This window comes from Wyeomyia smithii, chromosome 3, assembly GCF_029784165.1.
Source record: "Wyeomyia smithii strain HCP4-BCI-WySm-NY-G18 chromosome 3, ASM2978416v1, whole genome shotgun sequence".
Classification (NCBI taxonomy): Eukaryota; Metazoa; Arthropoda; class Insecta; order Diptera; family Culicidae; genus Wyeomyia; species Wyeomyia smithii.
Genome location: NC_073696.1, coordinates 221,373,164 through 221,389,784, shown reverse-complemented (window position 1 = coordinate 221,389,784; position 16,621 = coordinate 221,373,164). Strand labels below are relative to the sequence as shown.

The 16,621-nt window shown below is 40.2% G+C and overlaps 3 protein-coding genes across 5 annotated transcripts in view; 1 reads left to right on the top strand and 2 right to left on the bottom strand.

Annotated features, from left to right (window-relative positions):
• The window catches only part of LOC129729077 (uncharacterized), a 31,659-nt gene extending 29,192 nt beyond the window's left edge, over positions 1 to 2,467 (bottom strand). The window contains exons 1-3 of the mRNA XM_055687558.1: positions 2,147 to 2,467; positions 1,697 to 2,077; positions 1,475 to 1,638 (exon numbers count right to left, since the gene is read on the bottom strand). Coding sequence (XP_055543533.1) covers positions 1,475 to 1,638; positions 1,697 to 2,077; positions 2,147 to 2,294 — 693 coding nt within the window. The 5' untranslated portion in view covers positions 2,295 to 2,467. The remainder of the gene's footprint in view (positions 1 to 1,474; positions 1,639 to 1,696; positions 2,078 to 2,146) is intronic.
• The window catches only part of LOC129730427 (uncharacterized), a 291,440-nt gene that overhangs the window by 196,449 nt on the left and 78,370 nt on the right, over positions 1 to 16,621 (bottom strand). The gene's annotated exons all lie outside the window — the stretch shown is intronic.
• On the top strand, positions 12,440 to 15,082 carry LOC129730419 (gustatory receptor for sugar taste 64a). 3 transcript variants are annotated; one of them, XM_055689740.1, is made up of 8 exons: positions 12,440 to 12,601; positions 12,666 to 13,055; positions 13,114 to 13,283; positions 13,343 to 13,626; positions 13,707 to 13,869; positions 14,101 to 14,190; positions 14,273 to 14,385; positions 14,447 to 15,082. In XM_055689740.1, exons 1-7 carry the CDS (start codon positions 12,511 to 12,513, stop codon positions 14,378 to 14,380), a joined length of 1,296 nt encoding a protein of 431 aa, XP_055545715.1. In that variant the 5' UTR covers positions 12,440 to 12,510; the 3' UTR covers positions 14,381 to 14,385; positions 14,447 to 15,082. The 3 variants fall into 3 exon arrangements, with proteins under 3 accessions (XP_055545715.1, XP_055545714.1, XP_055545713.1); XM_055689739.1 differs by having other exon boundaries at positions 14,273 to 14,415; positions 14,488 to 15,082; XM_055689738.1 differs by having other exon boundaries at positions 14,273 to 15,082.

The following is a 16,621-nucleotide window of genomic DNA, read 5'->3' as shown; positions in this document are numbered from 1 at the left end:
ATTGATCTTCCCACGTGTCCCGTTTCCGTCCAATAAAATCTGGTCAGCCTAACCATAGGAGCCATAACACCTAAAAAGCTGCCATATTTCACATGTTGAATTGAAAAACCTTTCCAGGTCTATCTTCATCAATTCAACGCAGAGATGCTAGATATTTGAAAAAAAAAAATCAAATCATCATCTGCATCTGCTCGAAAAACCGGAAAAATTTGCTTAAAATCTGAGAAACTCGAAAAAATTTCACTCACGCAGGCAAAAGTCTGCAAAAATAAGAAAGTAATACTACGTTGTTTTAAAACTAAAAAGGTTAAAATTGTCAGTATTGTGCATTTCTAGAAATAAGAAATCTGAACAAAGATTGTACTGCTATACATCCAATATGTTAAACCAAGCGATAAACATTTATTATAGATAGTTTTGTTACCCCAAGTGCTTTAGAAGATAATTAATTCAGCATTCAGCAAAGTTGTAGTATACGCAATGGAACGTCATCGGGGGCAATTAAAGTCGCTTAAGTCTTGTGCACACTTAAAATTTATTGCCGGGTCTCGGTAATTTTTGCCGAGAACGGCACCACTGAGTGCTCGGTTTAAAAATAATGACAGCTGTCACATTTTTTCGTAAATCTCGGTTCAACCTAACTGAAATTTCGGCATAAAATATTACCAAGCCAAGAGATTACGGATATTTTGTGCTGAAATTTCAGTTAGGAAAACCGAGATTTACGAAAAAATGTGCCAGCTGTCATTATTTTTTTAACCGAGCACTCAGTGGTGCCGTTCTCGGCAAAAAATACCGAGACCCGGTAATAAATTTTAAGTGTTTGGATGCTATAGAGCCTAACATTGCCCCGTTAAAATGATTTCCGTCGGAGTTTATTCGTGTTTCGTTTAACGGTCAGGCAATAATTTTTGTCGAATTCGTTTTTACGGCAGGACTATCCCGTCCCGGACTACGCTTTGCAGCTGAAAAAAAAAACACTTTTCGAACAGTTGCAATGGTGTGCGTAATACCAGAGGTAACTGTCACTTTTATTTTGGTCATTATTGCCATTGTCTTTTATCGCATTTGTGCTACTGTACCAAAAATTTGCCAATTTACTGAAAAATGACAAAATAACAAAATAAAATAAATAAAATTCAACCTGATGTTTGACACGCGAAGAACGATAATCAATTCAAACCGATTTTGACACATTTATTTTTTTTTTTGATTTTGACACATACGTGTGAATGTGTCGGTGTTTCAAAACTGCACTCTGTTTCTTGCGCGGACTGTCCGGAACAGAAAAAGGGTAGTCCGGGATAGTTCGGAAAATGTAAAAAAAACAGTGATAGGACAAAGTGTAGTCCGCGGGGTAGCTACACCGCAAAAACGGAAACGACTAAGTAAATGAAGTAATGCATAACGTAGAATCTTTGTCGGAGCATTGAAAACACTCAAAACATAGATTTTTCCAATTCTGGTCACTTACCTCATTATAAATCGCTACTGGCAAGTTGTAGGAAATAGTCGAAAACGCGGAAGTATAAGTTTTAAGACAAAAGTATTTAAAGGGTTCGGTGATTGTCCAGTTACAAATTTTTGCCTCTCTGCGAATATTGCTGACGTTGTTACCGATCGACAACAGGTGCTCAACTACATGGAAAATATCAAATGTGGTTCAGTGTTTCCGATTAAAATATGCAATATTCACCGAGTGCCAGCAGCAATACCACAAGCGCTATAGTCCGTATCTTTCGTTTCAGCGGTAATCTGCGGAAAGGATTTCGCAGAAATGTTTTCTCTATGCTTTGCCATTCGATCAGCAAAGCACTCCATTGTTTAGCCAACTGCCAGAAAAGTGCAGTACTTGTGGCATTTATGGCGAAGAAAAACGGCTCCGCGATGTTGATAATATTGATTCCTTTTGCCGCAAACCTTTTGACGCTCAGCACCGACACGAAGTATCCGCCGAAAATGACAATCGAGCTGATAAAACATGTCAGAGAGGTCGCTTTGAAGCAGAGTTTCTCCGGAAGACGCTCCATTACGTTGGAAAGGGGGAAAACTCCGAATAGTTGAGATATTTTGAGCACTGCAAATAGAAGATAAGAGGTTGATTGAATGTTGGTTAGCATTTCAATAAGAGGAATATTTCTCTAACCAGGTGCAATAGCAGCATGAAAATAATCGTCTTCTATCGATTCATGCTGTTCACTAACAATATGTTCTTGTTCGAAAGTATCTTGCACCACCAGGAGGGTGCTCTTAGTCCATAGGACGTACGGATTTCGCCAGAACGGATGATACATTTCGGGACAGAACAAGATGTAGTGGCAATTTTAAACTGAAACTGTGTCACAGTGGTAAAGGGTTCTCATGCTATACTAGCTTGTTTTGCAATGATTAATTTCCGGCCGTGTGTAGGAAACGACCGTGTATGTAATCAGAATTCTAATGATGGTTCGTGCTAATTACAGCCGAAGTCCTGGTGTACATTTCAGAAAACAATAATTATCGTGCTGTTGGCTTTGCATGAAAGGATATCTGGTGCATACATGCCAGTGAACCAGTTATTTTAATTTAGGCTTATTCGATTAAAATCCGTCCATAAATATTGGAAGGTAGGCAACAAGTATTGGAAATATGGAATTTTCAAACCTCGAATCGAGTTCCCAATTTCTGTGGCATAAAAGCGGGCATGAATTTTCGCATATTCTGGTAGGTATCTGATTTTAATAACCGCTAGTAAAATGAGTGCCTTAGTTTGTGCCCTAGTCGGCACGAACACGTTCGAAGGATAATCAACAGCCAGCTGGCAGTTATGCATTTTAGCAGCTGGAATGGTACAACGGTGAACGTGATAGCTCGTGGATGAAATGAGAAACATATTATTGCCGAATCATGATCACAATTTACGGTTAGGATTTTTTTTATTGAGGTGATATCCGAGTCAGGAATGTCAGGAATAAATATTTGGATTTCTTAACAAACAAAAAAAAAAACGATTTTTTTTATTTATTGTTGTTAGTAGGATCATAAACACTGATTGCTGAAATTCTAGAAGCTAATACATATTATGTATTATGTATTATGTAATTCCTCGGACAAATGCATGCATTACTCCATCGCTTAATCGCTTCTGAGCAAATGGGGACGCACGGTTAATATCGAAAACTTTGAATTTTTGATTTGATGCCAAAGGTCATAGAAATGCATGAAATGAGAGATCTGGTGGCCACAGGTATTTATGAAATATTCAACATCGACATTTTTAATGTCCAATGACTTAGAAATGCATAAAACGTTGAGAGCTGGTGTTATCTGAAAATAAAAAAAGTCACTTAGGAATTTTTGAGCTGAGAAACTCCTTCATCCCAAAATTATTTCGAACATTTCATAACTACTACTACCTGTGGTTTTCTTCATCAGTCAAAGTGTAACTTTGACCGCTTTGAGGTACCACTTCCCGAAGTCCGATAGACACGAAGTTTCGTATAAGGATATTTTCGAAAAGACAAAACTTCAATCTACAGTGTTTTTTGCAATGTTAAACGATTTCCTTTTTCCCCGCTTCTTTTCTTAGATTCGGCACTGAAACAATAGCTTTCAGGGGACTAAGCGATATTTTCAACGGTCATGACGCTTGGATGAAATCCTGCACAAAGCCTCGTGTTTTAAGGTTCTTTTAGTCTACAACAAACACGCTCAGAGCGAAATGAGAGTATGTGCACGTAAGCTTTCCCTTTCCTTTGTATGCCAGCATTTTTTATTTTGTTTATGCATGTACAATCCTGTTCAAAATGGCATAGAAACAATAAGCATCACGCAAGCGCATTGTACAGTTTGAACTAAACTACACATAAATCCAGTAAAAACTCTCGATAAACCATTTGAAAAGCAAAAAAAAAATGTTCCGATTTTGATTGTGTATACGTTAACAAAAATTCGCAGTGGAAGACCGGTCAAAGTAATGGACAAAAAGACTTCGTTCGTCTTGAACCATGTCCAGTTATTTGATTGTATATCAAGATATATACTAGACCAAAAGTGTGAAGTGTGAAGTTTTGATTTGAGGTAGGTGTTTCAGCCAGATAACATTACGCCAAAAAACACCAACGTTCCCATTCTTAACAAAAAATACACAACCTAACGAAAATGTAACGAAATGCCTCAGTATCGCCCAATCGAAGATTTTTCTGGAATTTCGAGTTCCTTGGTGTACAAAAATATGGACCTGGAGAGCAACAAACTGCATTCACAAAATCGACGTGAAGGCGATCATGTTCCGGCATCATGAAAAGGCTTGGTTGGAAAGCCGATTACGGACCATTCCTAAATGTTCATTATTTCCTTGTTACTCTTTGGACCTGTAAGCTGCGGCTGTCAGGGAAAGCCTTCTTGCTCTGAGGACAATCGGTTTCCAAAAGCTCTTTGTGCTTGCATGTGAAGCATTTCTGATTCGAACCATCATAGAAAATTCTTCCGCGTTCACCAAGAAAGAACGGAGATGTAGGAATATCTTTCTTCATTTCAAATTAAACCACTCTCACTCTTGTGAACATATTCTGTTCGAGCACTACCTGAAACATTCGCTTTACCAGACGGCTTACTGTATTGTAGTTTGCTAGCACTGCAATAATCTCCGGGTCCGGCACCCTTTCAGACGAAGACCGAATATTTGCATACTTTGCGTTTTTTTTTCAACAGGTTTTGTTCTCGAACTTCTTTCATTGCACTTTCTAACTTGAATTTAAGGTACAAACATTTTGCTTCCAACACTTTGTTCATTATCTACATCGAGTCCAAATCGACTTCAAGGTATTTGGCAAACCAGGCCATTTCCACCAGTAAAAGTGTTGGTGCTCCTGGGGGAAAACTGGGCTGGTTTCCAGGTAATAACTTCCTAATAGAAGAACTATGAACTCGTCAGCCCTGTGACAACGAAACAAAGCACAATTTAGGCGAAGCAAATTCACATCGAGAAAAACCTCTACACACAGTGAGAATTGATCGTCAACTTATGTTATTACACTGGAATGAATCAAAGTATTGTCCACTATTTTTTACAACTTTTTAGCAAAGACCGGATTCCATATCATGAGGTCTAGTATTGTCGCGAAGCAAAATCACTCTGCCGTGTCAATTCTCCAAATTGTAGACATTTTACTGTATTGAAGGAAAAACTCATTGACGTCATTGAAGGTTCCTAGTTTCTTCCTTGAACATCCTGCAACGACATATATGTGGATGCATGACCGGAGTGGACCAGACCAACGCCACGGTTTATTGCGATTAGGATTGTCATGCCGTATCCACTATTCGTTTCCAGTTACTATTCGATGAAAAAATTCTTTGACGGCTGTCGTTGAATCAGCTGTCACAAATGATTAAACACCATTCGTTGACCTTTGGCTTTAATTTATGAAATTTCGGTTTTCGAAATTTTTTTCTAGTTCCAGATGGCTCAAAATTGCATGAAACGTCGAGATCTGATATCATCTGAAGTAAAAATTCACGATTTTGGTAATTTTTCAAACTTCAATCCCATTTTAAGTCCGATCGAGCTAAAATTTTGAATAGTGTTTAAAATTTTAGCTAGTGTTGTTTTTTCGGGTAGGTTAACATTTTGTGTAGAGTTTTTTTTTAAATTTTCTGATTACTTTTTTCCCCATATAAGTGATTGGCACCCTAATTTACACTTTTCAAATTGTGCACTTGTTTGTTCAGCAAGAGTGTGTTCACCTCGAACCTTAGAAACTGGAAATTGGTCGACTGTGTTCGAAAAAGAAAATGAATATCGAAATGTGTTGCCTTTTTAAATCCAATATGGCGGTTTCCGATTACTGAAAGGTTGGACAAAATTGAGGTAAACGTTCAAATAAGATCCGAAATTGGTATTTTTGAGACCAGATTTAAACCCAGAAACCGGAAATGGGTATCCGACGACATTTTGAAATTAGAGATGTCCAGAAACTATATATTCAAAATGGCGACTCTCGATTTCTGGGAAGCTGAATAAAATTGATGAAAATGTGATAGTGTAGCGTGACATCACAACGCGCTAGAAATTGAGGTTTCGGACCTTCATTTCTTAAAGTCAAAAACTCTGCTCTATTTCAAATTTTAACACGATTCCATTTTCATGATTTGATAACAAATAATAACCGTATATTCTACCATGTTGAAACTGGCAACATCTTTTTTGGAGAGGCTTTTATTTTTCGTGACGTTACAATGCACATTTTTCAGCAAGGGTCATAACGTCACATTAACATGAATTGGTCGATATCCATTATTTATCGCGTATTTCTTCTATATTTTCACAAGAAACAGTTCATCAACTGGTTCTGTATATGTATACATCTACTTTAAACATTTGATTTATGGGTTGTCCATAAACTTCGTAAAAAATTCACCTCGGCATGAAATGTCTGGAAATGCAAAACAAAACTTAACTTTTTTCAGTGAACTGATACAATTAGAATGAAAAGTTATAATAAGAGAAACTGTTTTCATGAATAACAAATGTGTTATGAAAAATCGCAAAAGTGCTTCATATGTCATAATGTGAAAAACATTCTAAATTGAATTTTCTTCGATTATTTTCATATTGGCTGAATATATTGGCAACTTCATCGACATTTATGTTTAACCGTTATGTGCTCGCCGGGGTACACGGGTACCTCTTTTGGGTTCTCAAGACGAAATTTCATAGTTCACTGCGAAACTACTCATATGAGGTGGTTTGTCGTAATTTTAGCCGTTTCTTAGAAACCGTAGTCACCATTTGGAGTTGGTTTCCGGTTTCTAGATACCATCCCGATTACGGAAACACCTATACAGTACCTTACCTTACCAAACAGTCCCAAGCCGTGGTGTGGCCTTTGCTGTACGTAAGAGTCGTCTCCATTCCACTCGGTCCATGGCTGCAGTTCGCCAGCTCTGCAGTCTGCGTAGGGTTCGCAGGTCGTCTTCCACCTGATCGATCCACCTTGCCCGCTGTGCACCTCTCCGTCTCGTCCCTGACAGATTGGTTTCAAGAACCATCTTTACTGGGCTGTCGGCTGACATCCTTACAACATGCCCAGCCCACCGCAACCTGCCTATCTCAGCGGTGTGAACGATAGATGGCTCCCCAAGCAGCTCCTGGAGTTCGTGGTTCATTCGCCTTCTTCACACTCCGTTTTCCATCTGCAGTCCACCGAAGATGGTACGCAACACCTTCCGCTCGAAGACCGCAAGGGCGCGTTGGTCCTCCACAAGCATAGTCCATGTCTCATGCCCGTAGAGGACTACCGGTCTGATCAGCGTCTTGTAGATGGTTAACTTGGTGCGGCGACGAATTCTACTCGATCGGAGCGTCCTCCGGAGACCAAAGTATGCACGATTTCATGCCATAATGCGCCGTTGAATTTCTCTGCTGGTATCGTTGTCGGCAGTTACCAGTGAGCCCAGATACACGAACTCATCAACCACCTCGATTTCATCACCACCAATTTGAACTCGAGGTGGGAGGTTAGCACTGTCCTCTCGTGAACACCTTCCTTTCATGTACTTCGTCTTCGATGCATTGATGACCAGTCCAATCCGTTTGGCTTCAGCCTTCAGTCCGATGTACGTATCCGCCATCTTCACAAAGGTCCGAGCCACAATGTCAATATCGTCGGCGAAACCAAACAGTTGAACCGACTTTTGGAATATCGTGCCACTCGTGTTAATCCCCGCTTTTCTAATGACACCTTCCAGGGCAATGTTAAACAGTAGGCACGAGAGACCATCACCTTGCCTTAGACCTCTTCGGGTTTCGAAGGGGCTCGAGAGTGCCCCCGAAACTCGAACTACACACATCACTCGATCCATCGTCGCTTTGACCAACCGCGTCAGTTTGTCCGGAAATTCGTACTTGTGCATAATTTGCCATAGCTTGTCCCGATCGATTGTGTCGTACATCGATTTAAAAGCGATGAACAAATGATGTGTGAGCACGTTATATTCGCGGCATTTCTGCATAACCTGCCGAATCGCGAATATCTGATCCGTGGTGGCGCGGGCACCCAAAAATCCCGCCTGGTAGTACCCCACGAACTGCTTCGCAAATGGTGATAGTCGACGGCAAATATTTGGGAGAGTACCTTGTAGGCGGCGTTCAACAGAGTGATTGCCCGGTAATTGCAGCACTCCAATTTGTCGCCCTTTTTGTAGATGGGAGACACAACACCCTTCATCCACTCTTCCAGTACTCGTTCTTCCTCCCAAACCTTGACAATGACCCAGTGCACGGCTCTAGCCAGTGTTTCTCCACCGTATTTCAATAGCTCGCTGGGAAGTTGGTCCACTCCAGCAGCTTTATTGTTTTTCAGCCGACCAATCTCCTCCTCCATCTCCAAAAGATCGGGGGCTGGAATTCTGATGTCTCTGCTCGTGCACCAAGATCAATTGCCATACCGTCCTCGCGCTCTACTGCATCGCCGTTTAGATGCTCGTCGAAGTGCTGCCTCCACCATTCGATCACCTCACACTCGTCTGTTAGGAGGTTGCCGTCCAAGCTCCTGCACATATCGGCCTGCGGCACAAAGCCTTTGCGGAAGCTGTTCAGCTTCTCGTAGAACTTCCGAGTGTCGTTAGCTTGGTACAGCTCTTTCATCGCTACGCGATCTCGGTCCTCTTGCTGGCGCTTCTTACTTCGGATGACTGAGTTTTGGCTGTTCCGTGCCTGTCGGTATCGTTCCACGTTCGCTCTCGTACGGTGTTGCAGAATTCTCGCCCGTGCTGCATTCTTCTCCTCGACTAACCGTTTGCATTCGCCGTCAAACCAGTCATTTCTATGATTCGGGGTCCTTGTACCTAGTAGCGCTACTGCAGTGTTACCTATAGCGGATCGGATGCTTTTACAGCCATCTTCAAGGGTAGCTGCGCCAAGCTGCTTTTCCGTAGGTAGCACTGCCTCCAGCTGCTGCGCGTATTCCTGTGCAGCCTCGGCGTCCCGCAGTTGCTCAATATTTCCAGGTGGATTTGTGGATACCTTTGCGGGGGAAGAAGGTACTTCGGACTACCATACCACGGGAGGCCGCAAAGTTTACGCACCGATGGCCGTTATCATTAGACACGGCATGCAGGCTATCTGGTCCGATTACCGGTCTGTACATTGCCTCCCGTCCTACCATACCATTCAAGTCCCCAATAACGATCTTCACGTACCGTCGCGGGCAGCTATCGTAGACCTGCTCCAGCTGCGCGTAGAACGCTTCCTTCTCGTCGTCGGGTCTTTTTTCATGTGGGCAGTGCACGTTGATGATGCTGTAGTTGAAGAACCGGCCCTTTATCCTCAATTGCACATCCTTGCGTTGATCGGCTGCCACCCTATCACGCGTTGGTGCATCTTACCCAGTACTATGAAGCCGGTTCCCAGCTCGCTGGTGGTACCACAACTCTGGTAGAAAGTAGCCGCCCGGTGCCCGCTTTTCCATACCTTCTGTCCTGTCCAACAAAGTTCCTGCAGCGCTACGACTTCGAAGTTGCGTGGATGTAGCTCGTCATAAATTATCCTGTCGCATCCTGGAAAGCAGAGCGATTTGCATTTCCATGTCCCAAGTTTCCAATCGTAGTCCATATTTCGTTGCCTAGGCCCATGCCGATTGTTCCGATCCGTATTATCTCTTACGTTGTTTGTAACATGTTGTTTTCCGGGGCGAATCGTTGGGCCTTCCCCAACCCCCTGTCTCGCCGGGGGACCATCGTGTCAGCTCTGTTTAGAGTCCCACGCTGCCACCAGGACGTTGATCAGCCGCTCCTAACATGAAGATCAGACGCTGTTTTGAGCCGCACCATCTTGGTGAACAGACGCTCGGGTTGGCGAAGCATTTCCTCCACCGCCGGAATATGGTTAACGCGCCAATGATCGCGTCGCACCTTCTCACTTAGCTATTGTCGGATGACAACTTTGCCCAGGCAACACCAACCAGTTGTATCCATGTTTTAACCGGCAGTCTAGTGTAATCATATGACTCGTGGAGGTGTGAGATAGGAACTTGTGATGGCCGAAGCTATGTTTGACGCTCCTTCCAGGTTGTCAACTCACCCTTTGATGCCCAACACCTGTACAGGTCGGACTCGATTATCCGGAACATCAAAAAAATGTTTATTCCAGACAATCGAGTTTTCCGAATAAACGAATCACAGAAAAAATATTCAAATTTGCTATTACTGGACCTAAAATAAATATTTCCTTTTTCTATTTTATTTGTAGGATGCAGTGGCGTAACCGGAAATTATTATTATTTATTATTTGGACATTGATTAAAAAGTCTGCCAGAAGGGATGGCAAAGGGAAAATTTCGGAATAAAAATTAAAAACGAACATCAAAAAAATTAAATTCCGGATAATAGAATTCCAAATAATCGAGTCCGACCTGTATTGGGTGAAATTCGGCCATTTTTGATTTTTTACCAGAAACCGAAAGTCACCGTTTTGCTATTTAAAATGGCTGCTAGGGTCTCTGGACATCATCCCGGTTCCGAAAGTACCCATGTGAGGTGTTATTTGGCTTAATTTGGCTGTTTTCCAGAAACCGGAAGTCCCCATCTTGAATTTCAAAATGGTGCCTGGAGTTGATATCCTCACTCTGGGCATCATCCTCATTTCAGAAATACCCATATTTGATGGTATTCAACCAATTTTGGTTCTTTTCCATCAACCGGAAGTCACTATTTTGATATTCAAAATGACCACTAGGGTCGTTTTCAAATATCTGAACATAATCCAGATTTCGAAAGTATTTTTATGAGGTATCAATTGTAACTGTACCAACAATATTGTCAAATATTTAAAAAATTTCTCAGTTCCGGAACATGTCCAACATGGAAAATCGGACTTTGGGGACAAGAAAATTTCTTCGGAGCATCGCTGTTACTGATTTAAAAGTAGATAAGTTACTGAATTTTTTAGTGCTAAAACTATCGAAATCGGATGAAAATTTGCCGTCGGGCATGTAAGGGTGTTTTTTTGACGAGCACATAATGGTTAAGTTCAGTTTACAAATGCGCCAATATATTCAAGTAAGCATTAAAAAAATGCTAAAATAATATTACTTTTCGTTTGAACTATTCATAGGATCACTATAAACTTTACATTAGACTTTTGTTCTACTTCACTTTTTATTATCATTTTTTCATGACATGCAAATACGTATTTCGCGCCTTCATCAGTGTTTAGATGGATTGTGGAGAAAATAACGAAACCTCTAAACTTCTATAACGTGTCTTTAGTAGAACCCTGAGAGTAGAACTCAATCTTTCTTCAATTTGGTTATTTCTACTTCTGTAGACAATATCCATGCCAAATTTCCTACTTTTCTTCCAAAATGACGTGTGAAACTAACATCATATTCAACAACAACTTTCTTCCCATCCTCTGTTAGCGGTGTGAGTGTTCGTGATAATCTCCGTTTTACAAAGCTTTAATATTGTGTATTTTCGAACAAAATCAATTAAAAAGTTTTCAATTGGCTAATAGAAATGTTATTAGTTTTTTCAAACCCAAAAAAGCTCGCATTGAAACTATATATACACAATTTAAAGCAATACTTATCCGGATCAACTTGATACACGTAAACTAGAAGTTTGCTGATGTACTCAGTATTAGCTGGGAAAATTTAATCTAGATATTTGGTAATAAAATAATTCGTCATTGATTCTCAGTTGGAAATGCATTTAAGTTTAGCTGGGGTAAATCTGCCGAGAATAATATTTACCAGTGTTCGCGTGTTGTGGATGTGACAATGAGCCACGTATCAAGTTTGGAGTCCTCGTTCAAAAAACTCAGGGCTATCTGGTTTCGTTTTGCCGACTCGTACTGGAACGGAAATTCCACACATTTGTGTTTAGTGCAAGAGTAGAGTCATACGCGCTCTGCGCTGTTGACCCCTTCTAAGTGGGAGCTTCGGTTTTGATTAATGGTTCACTGTCGAAAGCAAGAAGACCGATTGTTAAGTGAGGAGTTTACTGACGGGTGTGTGGATGAGGCTTGTGATGTAGTAATGGCTTGAAACCCCACGCATTACAATATTATTATCAATGTAAATATGTAAAGTACAAGTGATTAAAGTACGTGGATTACGTTCTGATATTCAGGCCGGATGAAGAAGAGATATGTGGTATAGAGAACGTTTTTAATTTTCATGTTCCACTAGATAACGAAACGATGGAAATTTGGCAGGATTCCGAGAACCAGAATCGCAATCTATGCGATTTGTGATTGATATCTAGACATTGATTGATATGGATTTTTCATAATTTGATTCCTTACATACACAGATACAACATAAAATCAATTTAGGCAGAGCCGTAACGACGAAATAGCAACATGTTTTTACAGTTTGATCTTTTCGATAATCGGTGTGAAACGAGCAAGTGGTACGTAAATAAAATATGTTTGTGGCATGGCTGAAAACGTACTCGCGTTGGGTATATTCCCCCTGCAAAGAGTCACATTTGCGGTATTCACTTCGAGTTGCCCTGACAGGATTAATGCGGACAACGTTGAGAAAGAGCTTTCCACAACTCGGTTCACAGCCGAATAACCTTTCACAGGATACATTCCACAAGTCCATTGCACCTTGTAAAATGCATTTACACTGTTGTTCCTTAGATTTGTGTTACGTAAACCAATCCTTTGATTTCAGATGTGCTATTGGGACAACTGTTTGGAATTTTTCCAATATGTGGAATCTTCGACAATGATCCTCTGCGAGTTAGTTTTAAATGGTTTTCGTTTCGTGTGATCGTTAATCTCCTAGTGCTTGTTAGTGGCATCCTTAATGCGGTGACCGAGTTTCTTCGTCTGCAAGAGGTAGGCGTGAGCGCTAAGAGCATCAATGGAGTGATCTTTTTCGTGGATTGCTGCATTATCAATGTTTTATTTTTGCACATGGCCACCCAGTGGAAAGGGGTGGCTGCCATGTGGGATCAGGTGGATCGTATTTTCATGCAAGAATCTTATCGAGTATCGACTCGGTGGACAATGAGATATAGGATGCAACTTGCTGTAGCCGTCCTGCTGCTACTCGCATTTAGTATATTGATTAGGTAAATATGGTGGAACTAGAAGCAATTTGTTTTAACTATTTTTAGCTGAGCACCTGCTGTCCATTGTGAACCTCGTTTATAATCTCAATGGGGAGATCATAGATTGCGGCTGGGGAAAAAACGTAACAGACTTTTTCAGGCAGTATTCTTTGAGCAAGTATAATAATATTTATACTATTTTTCCCTATCACGCAGTATCAGCTGTTTTTCTCATGGTAAGTATTAAGAAAAAAAAAACAAAGCAATATTTTTTTCATTTGTTTTTTCTTCTCAGTACACATCAACAGCTTTAACGATCTTTTGGAATTACTTGGATATTTTCATAATCACGTTGAGCATTGGTATCGCGTCACGCTTTGAGCAAATTAACATGCATTTACGCGCTATGACAGACGGAGGGTTACTGCCGAACGAGCAGTTTTGGATCCGCTTACGGAGCCACTACGTTTCTGTTTGCGAACTGCTGGAAGCCATTGATCGTGCCATCTCCTGGCTGGTGCTAGTTTCATGCGCAACAAATCTCTATTTCATTTGCTTACAGATTTTAAATGTATCACAGTGAGTTTTTTCTTGGGAGCTTCCGAGCTTTATACAATCTCTTTAATTTCTACATAAATGTGTTTACTTCATGTTACTAGGAAGCTACGATATTTGTTGAACGATATCTACTATTGGTTTTCGCTGTTATTTTTGATAGGCCGAACTGCAGCTATGTTCTTATGCGCTGCTCGTATTCATGAAACAGCGAAGAAACCTCACGATATTATTTTGAAAATTCCGGATGTAGGCTGGTGTGTCGAGGTAGGTGTTCTAATTATTATGAAAACAATAAAATTCCCGCTAATCAAAACCCGTACCGTCAGTGAACAAATAGTAATAAGAGGTTTGTTTATGATTCTACTTATTTTTTAGAATTATTTATGAAATTCACATTGAAAATGAATGCTACGTAAAGTAATATGCATAGATTTCTGTTTTCTTTTATTCATGCGTAGTTGCGCAACAATTTCACTATGCATAACATATTTTCAGTTGGACCGATTCGCAACCCAGCTACAAACTGAAACGGTGGCCCTTTCCGGGATGGGATTTTTCAATATAACACGACAGTTACTTTTTTCGGTGAGTAGATAAGTGATTTTCACTTGACGTGGAAATAAAAATATTTTTTTTTTTTGGTTTTTGCATCAACTTGCGGACCCAGATGGCTGGAACGATTGTGACGTACGAGCTGGTGATGTTAAAGTTCGACAAAGAATCCGAAGGAAAGGGATATGTTCGACCGTGCACATTCTTGGACTCGAAAAAGTAGCACAGGTCTGGCGGATGATGCATATTGACATGAAAGTAGCGTAGCTTGATATCGACGTTACGCCAGTTTGAGGCAGAGGGTGTCCGGATTTTTTCTCCTATTTGTAGGTTAATGTACGCAAGCAGGCACAAACGGAAAACCTGTTCAGGTGGCGGGCGTTTTCACTAAGGTGAAAGCACGATGGGTAGAGAGGGTGAAAACACACACAGCAGCGATAGTCACAATAAAGTAATACCGGTTTTCTGCGGCGAAGATGTGTTCACTGATCTACTCGGGGACTCTTCTGGGGGCAACCGATGACCTTAGTGTAGCGACTCGTACCGAACCGTCCGAACGATCGTGCACTGTTACGCGCGACTCACACTAGCTTAATATATGTGTTTTAACGCACCCTAAACTTACCAGTGGTGTATTATACCATCGATTGAAACATCAACTTGTAGCGACGAACCTCACAAGTAGCCGATAGTTATTATTATTGTGCAATATGTGAAATGAATGAAAGTCAACAAATTAACTCAATTAATAAGCAGGTTTATAAAATATAAAAATGATCAAGTGGTAATGAAAATAAGACGAATCTCAGAAGCGCACATCGGGCACTAGCTCATCTTTGTAGTTTAATGCACAGCTTTTCGTTTAATTGAAGGTGCAAGGTATATGGAGATTAGCAAATAGTCGTTGTTTCAAATGAAGGTTATAGAAACAATAAACCTGTTTACAGTTTAAATATTTAATTATTTAGTTGGTCATTCGATTTTATTTTTCAATAAAAATTGATTTTCTCTACTCCACAGAGTTTTTACCGAAATAATCTTCCCAAATATGCAATTTTAATTGTTGAATACTTACCAAATATTCGGGTACGCCCAGCGGGTACGAATAACAAATTATACGCGATTTCTATTCGTGCAAATTATTCAATGTCGTCTTAAAAATGTCAAACATTTCAGCAACGAGTCACCTAGTGATGTGCCCCTAAATTCTGAGAACCATTCGTCGGTAGTTTTATACATTTAATTAAAAAAAGATTAACGATTTATTCACTAATTCACAAACCAATATGCCTTGTGACATTATAAGTAGAGCATATCTGTTTTTATAGACAGCCGAACTTGTTTCGAATTTCATGTTTTTGCCTTTCTCCTAGAAAGGTATAGCAATCACTGGAAAAACCAAAGGTATAAAAGTGGTCCCAATGGCCGAATGTCATATACCACTCGACTTCTTTCGACGAACTGAGCATTTTCTGTATGTATGTATGTATGTGTGTATGTGTGTGTGTGTGTGTGTGTGTGTGTGTGTGTGTGTGTGTGTGTGTGTGTGTGTGTGTGTGTGTGTGTGTGTGTGTGTGTGTGTGTGTATGTGCAACTTTTTTTTCTCACTCACTTTTCTTAGAGATGGCTGGACCGATTTTCATAAAATTAATTGCAAATGAAAGGTCTAGTTGCGCCATAGGTTGCTATTGAATTTCATTGTAATCGGATTTTTAGTTTAGAGGTTATGTATCAAAATGTAAAAATCACGAAACATCAATATCTCAGAAACCACACAACCGATTTTAATAAAATTGGTTTCAAATGATCGGGCTGTCTCCAAAACTCCTAACTTTTGAATTTCGTAATGATTGAACATATGGTTCAAAATTTATGTAAAGAAAAGTTATCCTGAGGTTGTTTAAACTCACTCATTTTTCTCAGAGATGGCTGAACCGATTTTTACAAAATTAGTGTCAAATGAAAGGTCTAGTTGCTATTGAATTTCATTGCAATCGGATTGTAACTTTGTCCGTTGTTCATGAAAATGTGAAATCACATAATGAAAGTTAACATATTGACTTCCTCCTAACGATCACTGGCTAATTAAAAGGTAGAAAAGTGATCCAAATGGCCGAATGTCATATACTACTCGACTCAGTTAGACGAATCGAGCATTTTCTGCATATAAGCATGTATAGGTGTATATGTTTGTGTGTGGGTGTGTACGTGTGTATGTGCACCTTTTTTCGCACTCACTATTCTCAGAGATGGTCTGACCGAACAGATTACAATGAAATTAATTGCAAATGAAAGGTCTAGTTGCCCTATAAGACCCTATTGAATTTTATTGTAATCTGATTTCTAGTTTAGAGGTTATGTATCAAAGTGTAAAAATCACGAAACATCAATATCGCAGAAACCACACATCTGATTTGATTAAAATTAGTTTCAAATGAACGGACTACCTTAAAAACCCTTAACT

What these genes read in the sequence shown, in the direction of transcription:
- LOC129730419 (XM_055689740.1), top strand. Translation starts at nt 12,511, where the DNA reads ATGCGGACAACGTTGAGAAAGAGCTTTCCACAACTCGGTTCACAGCCG. An exon ending in CCTGCTGCTACTCGCATTTA is followed by an intron (nt 13,056 to 13,113) that starts GTATATTGATTA and finishes AACTATTTTTAG; the next exon opens with CTGAGCACCTGCTGTCCATT. An exon ending in CAGATTTTAAATGTATCACA is followed by an intron (nt 13,627 to 13,706) that starts GTGAGTTTTTTC and finishes TCATGTTACTAG; the next exon opens with GAAGCTACGATATTTGTTGA.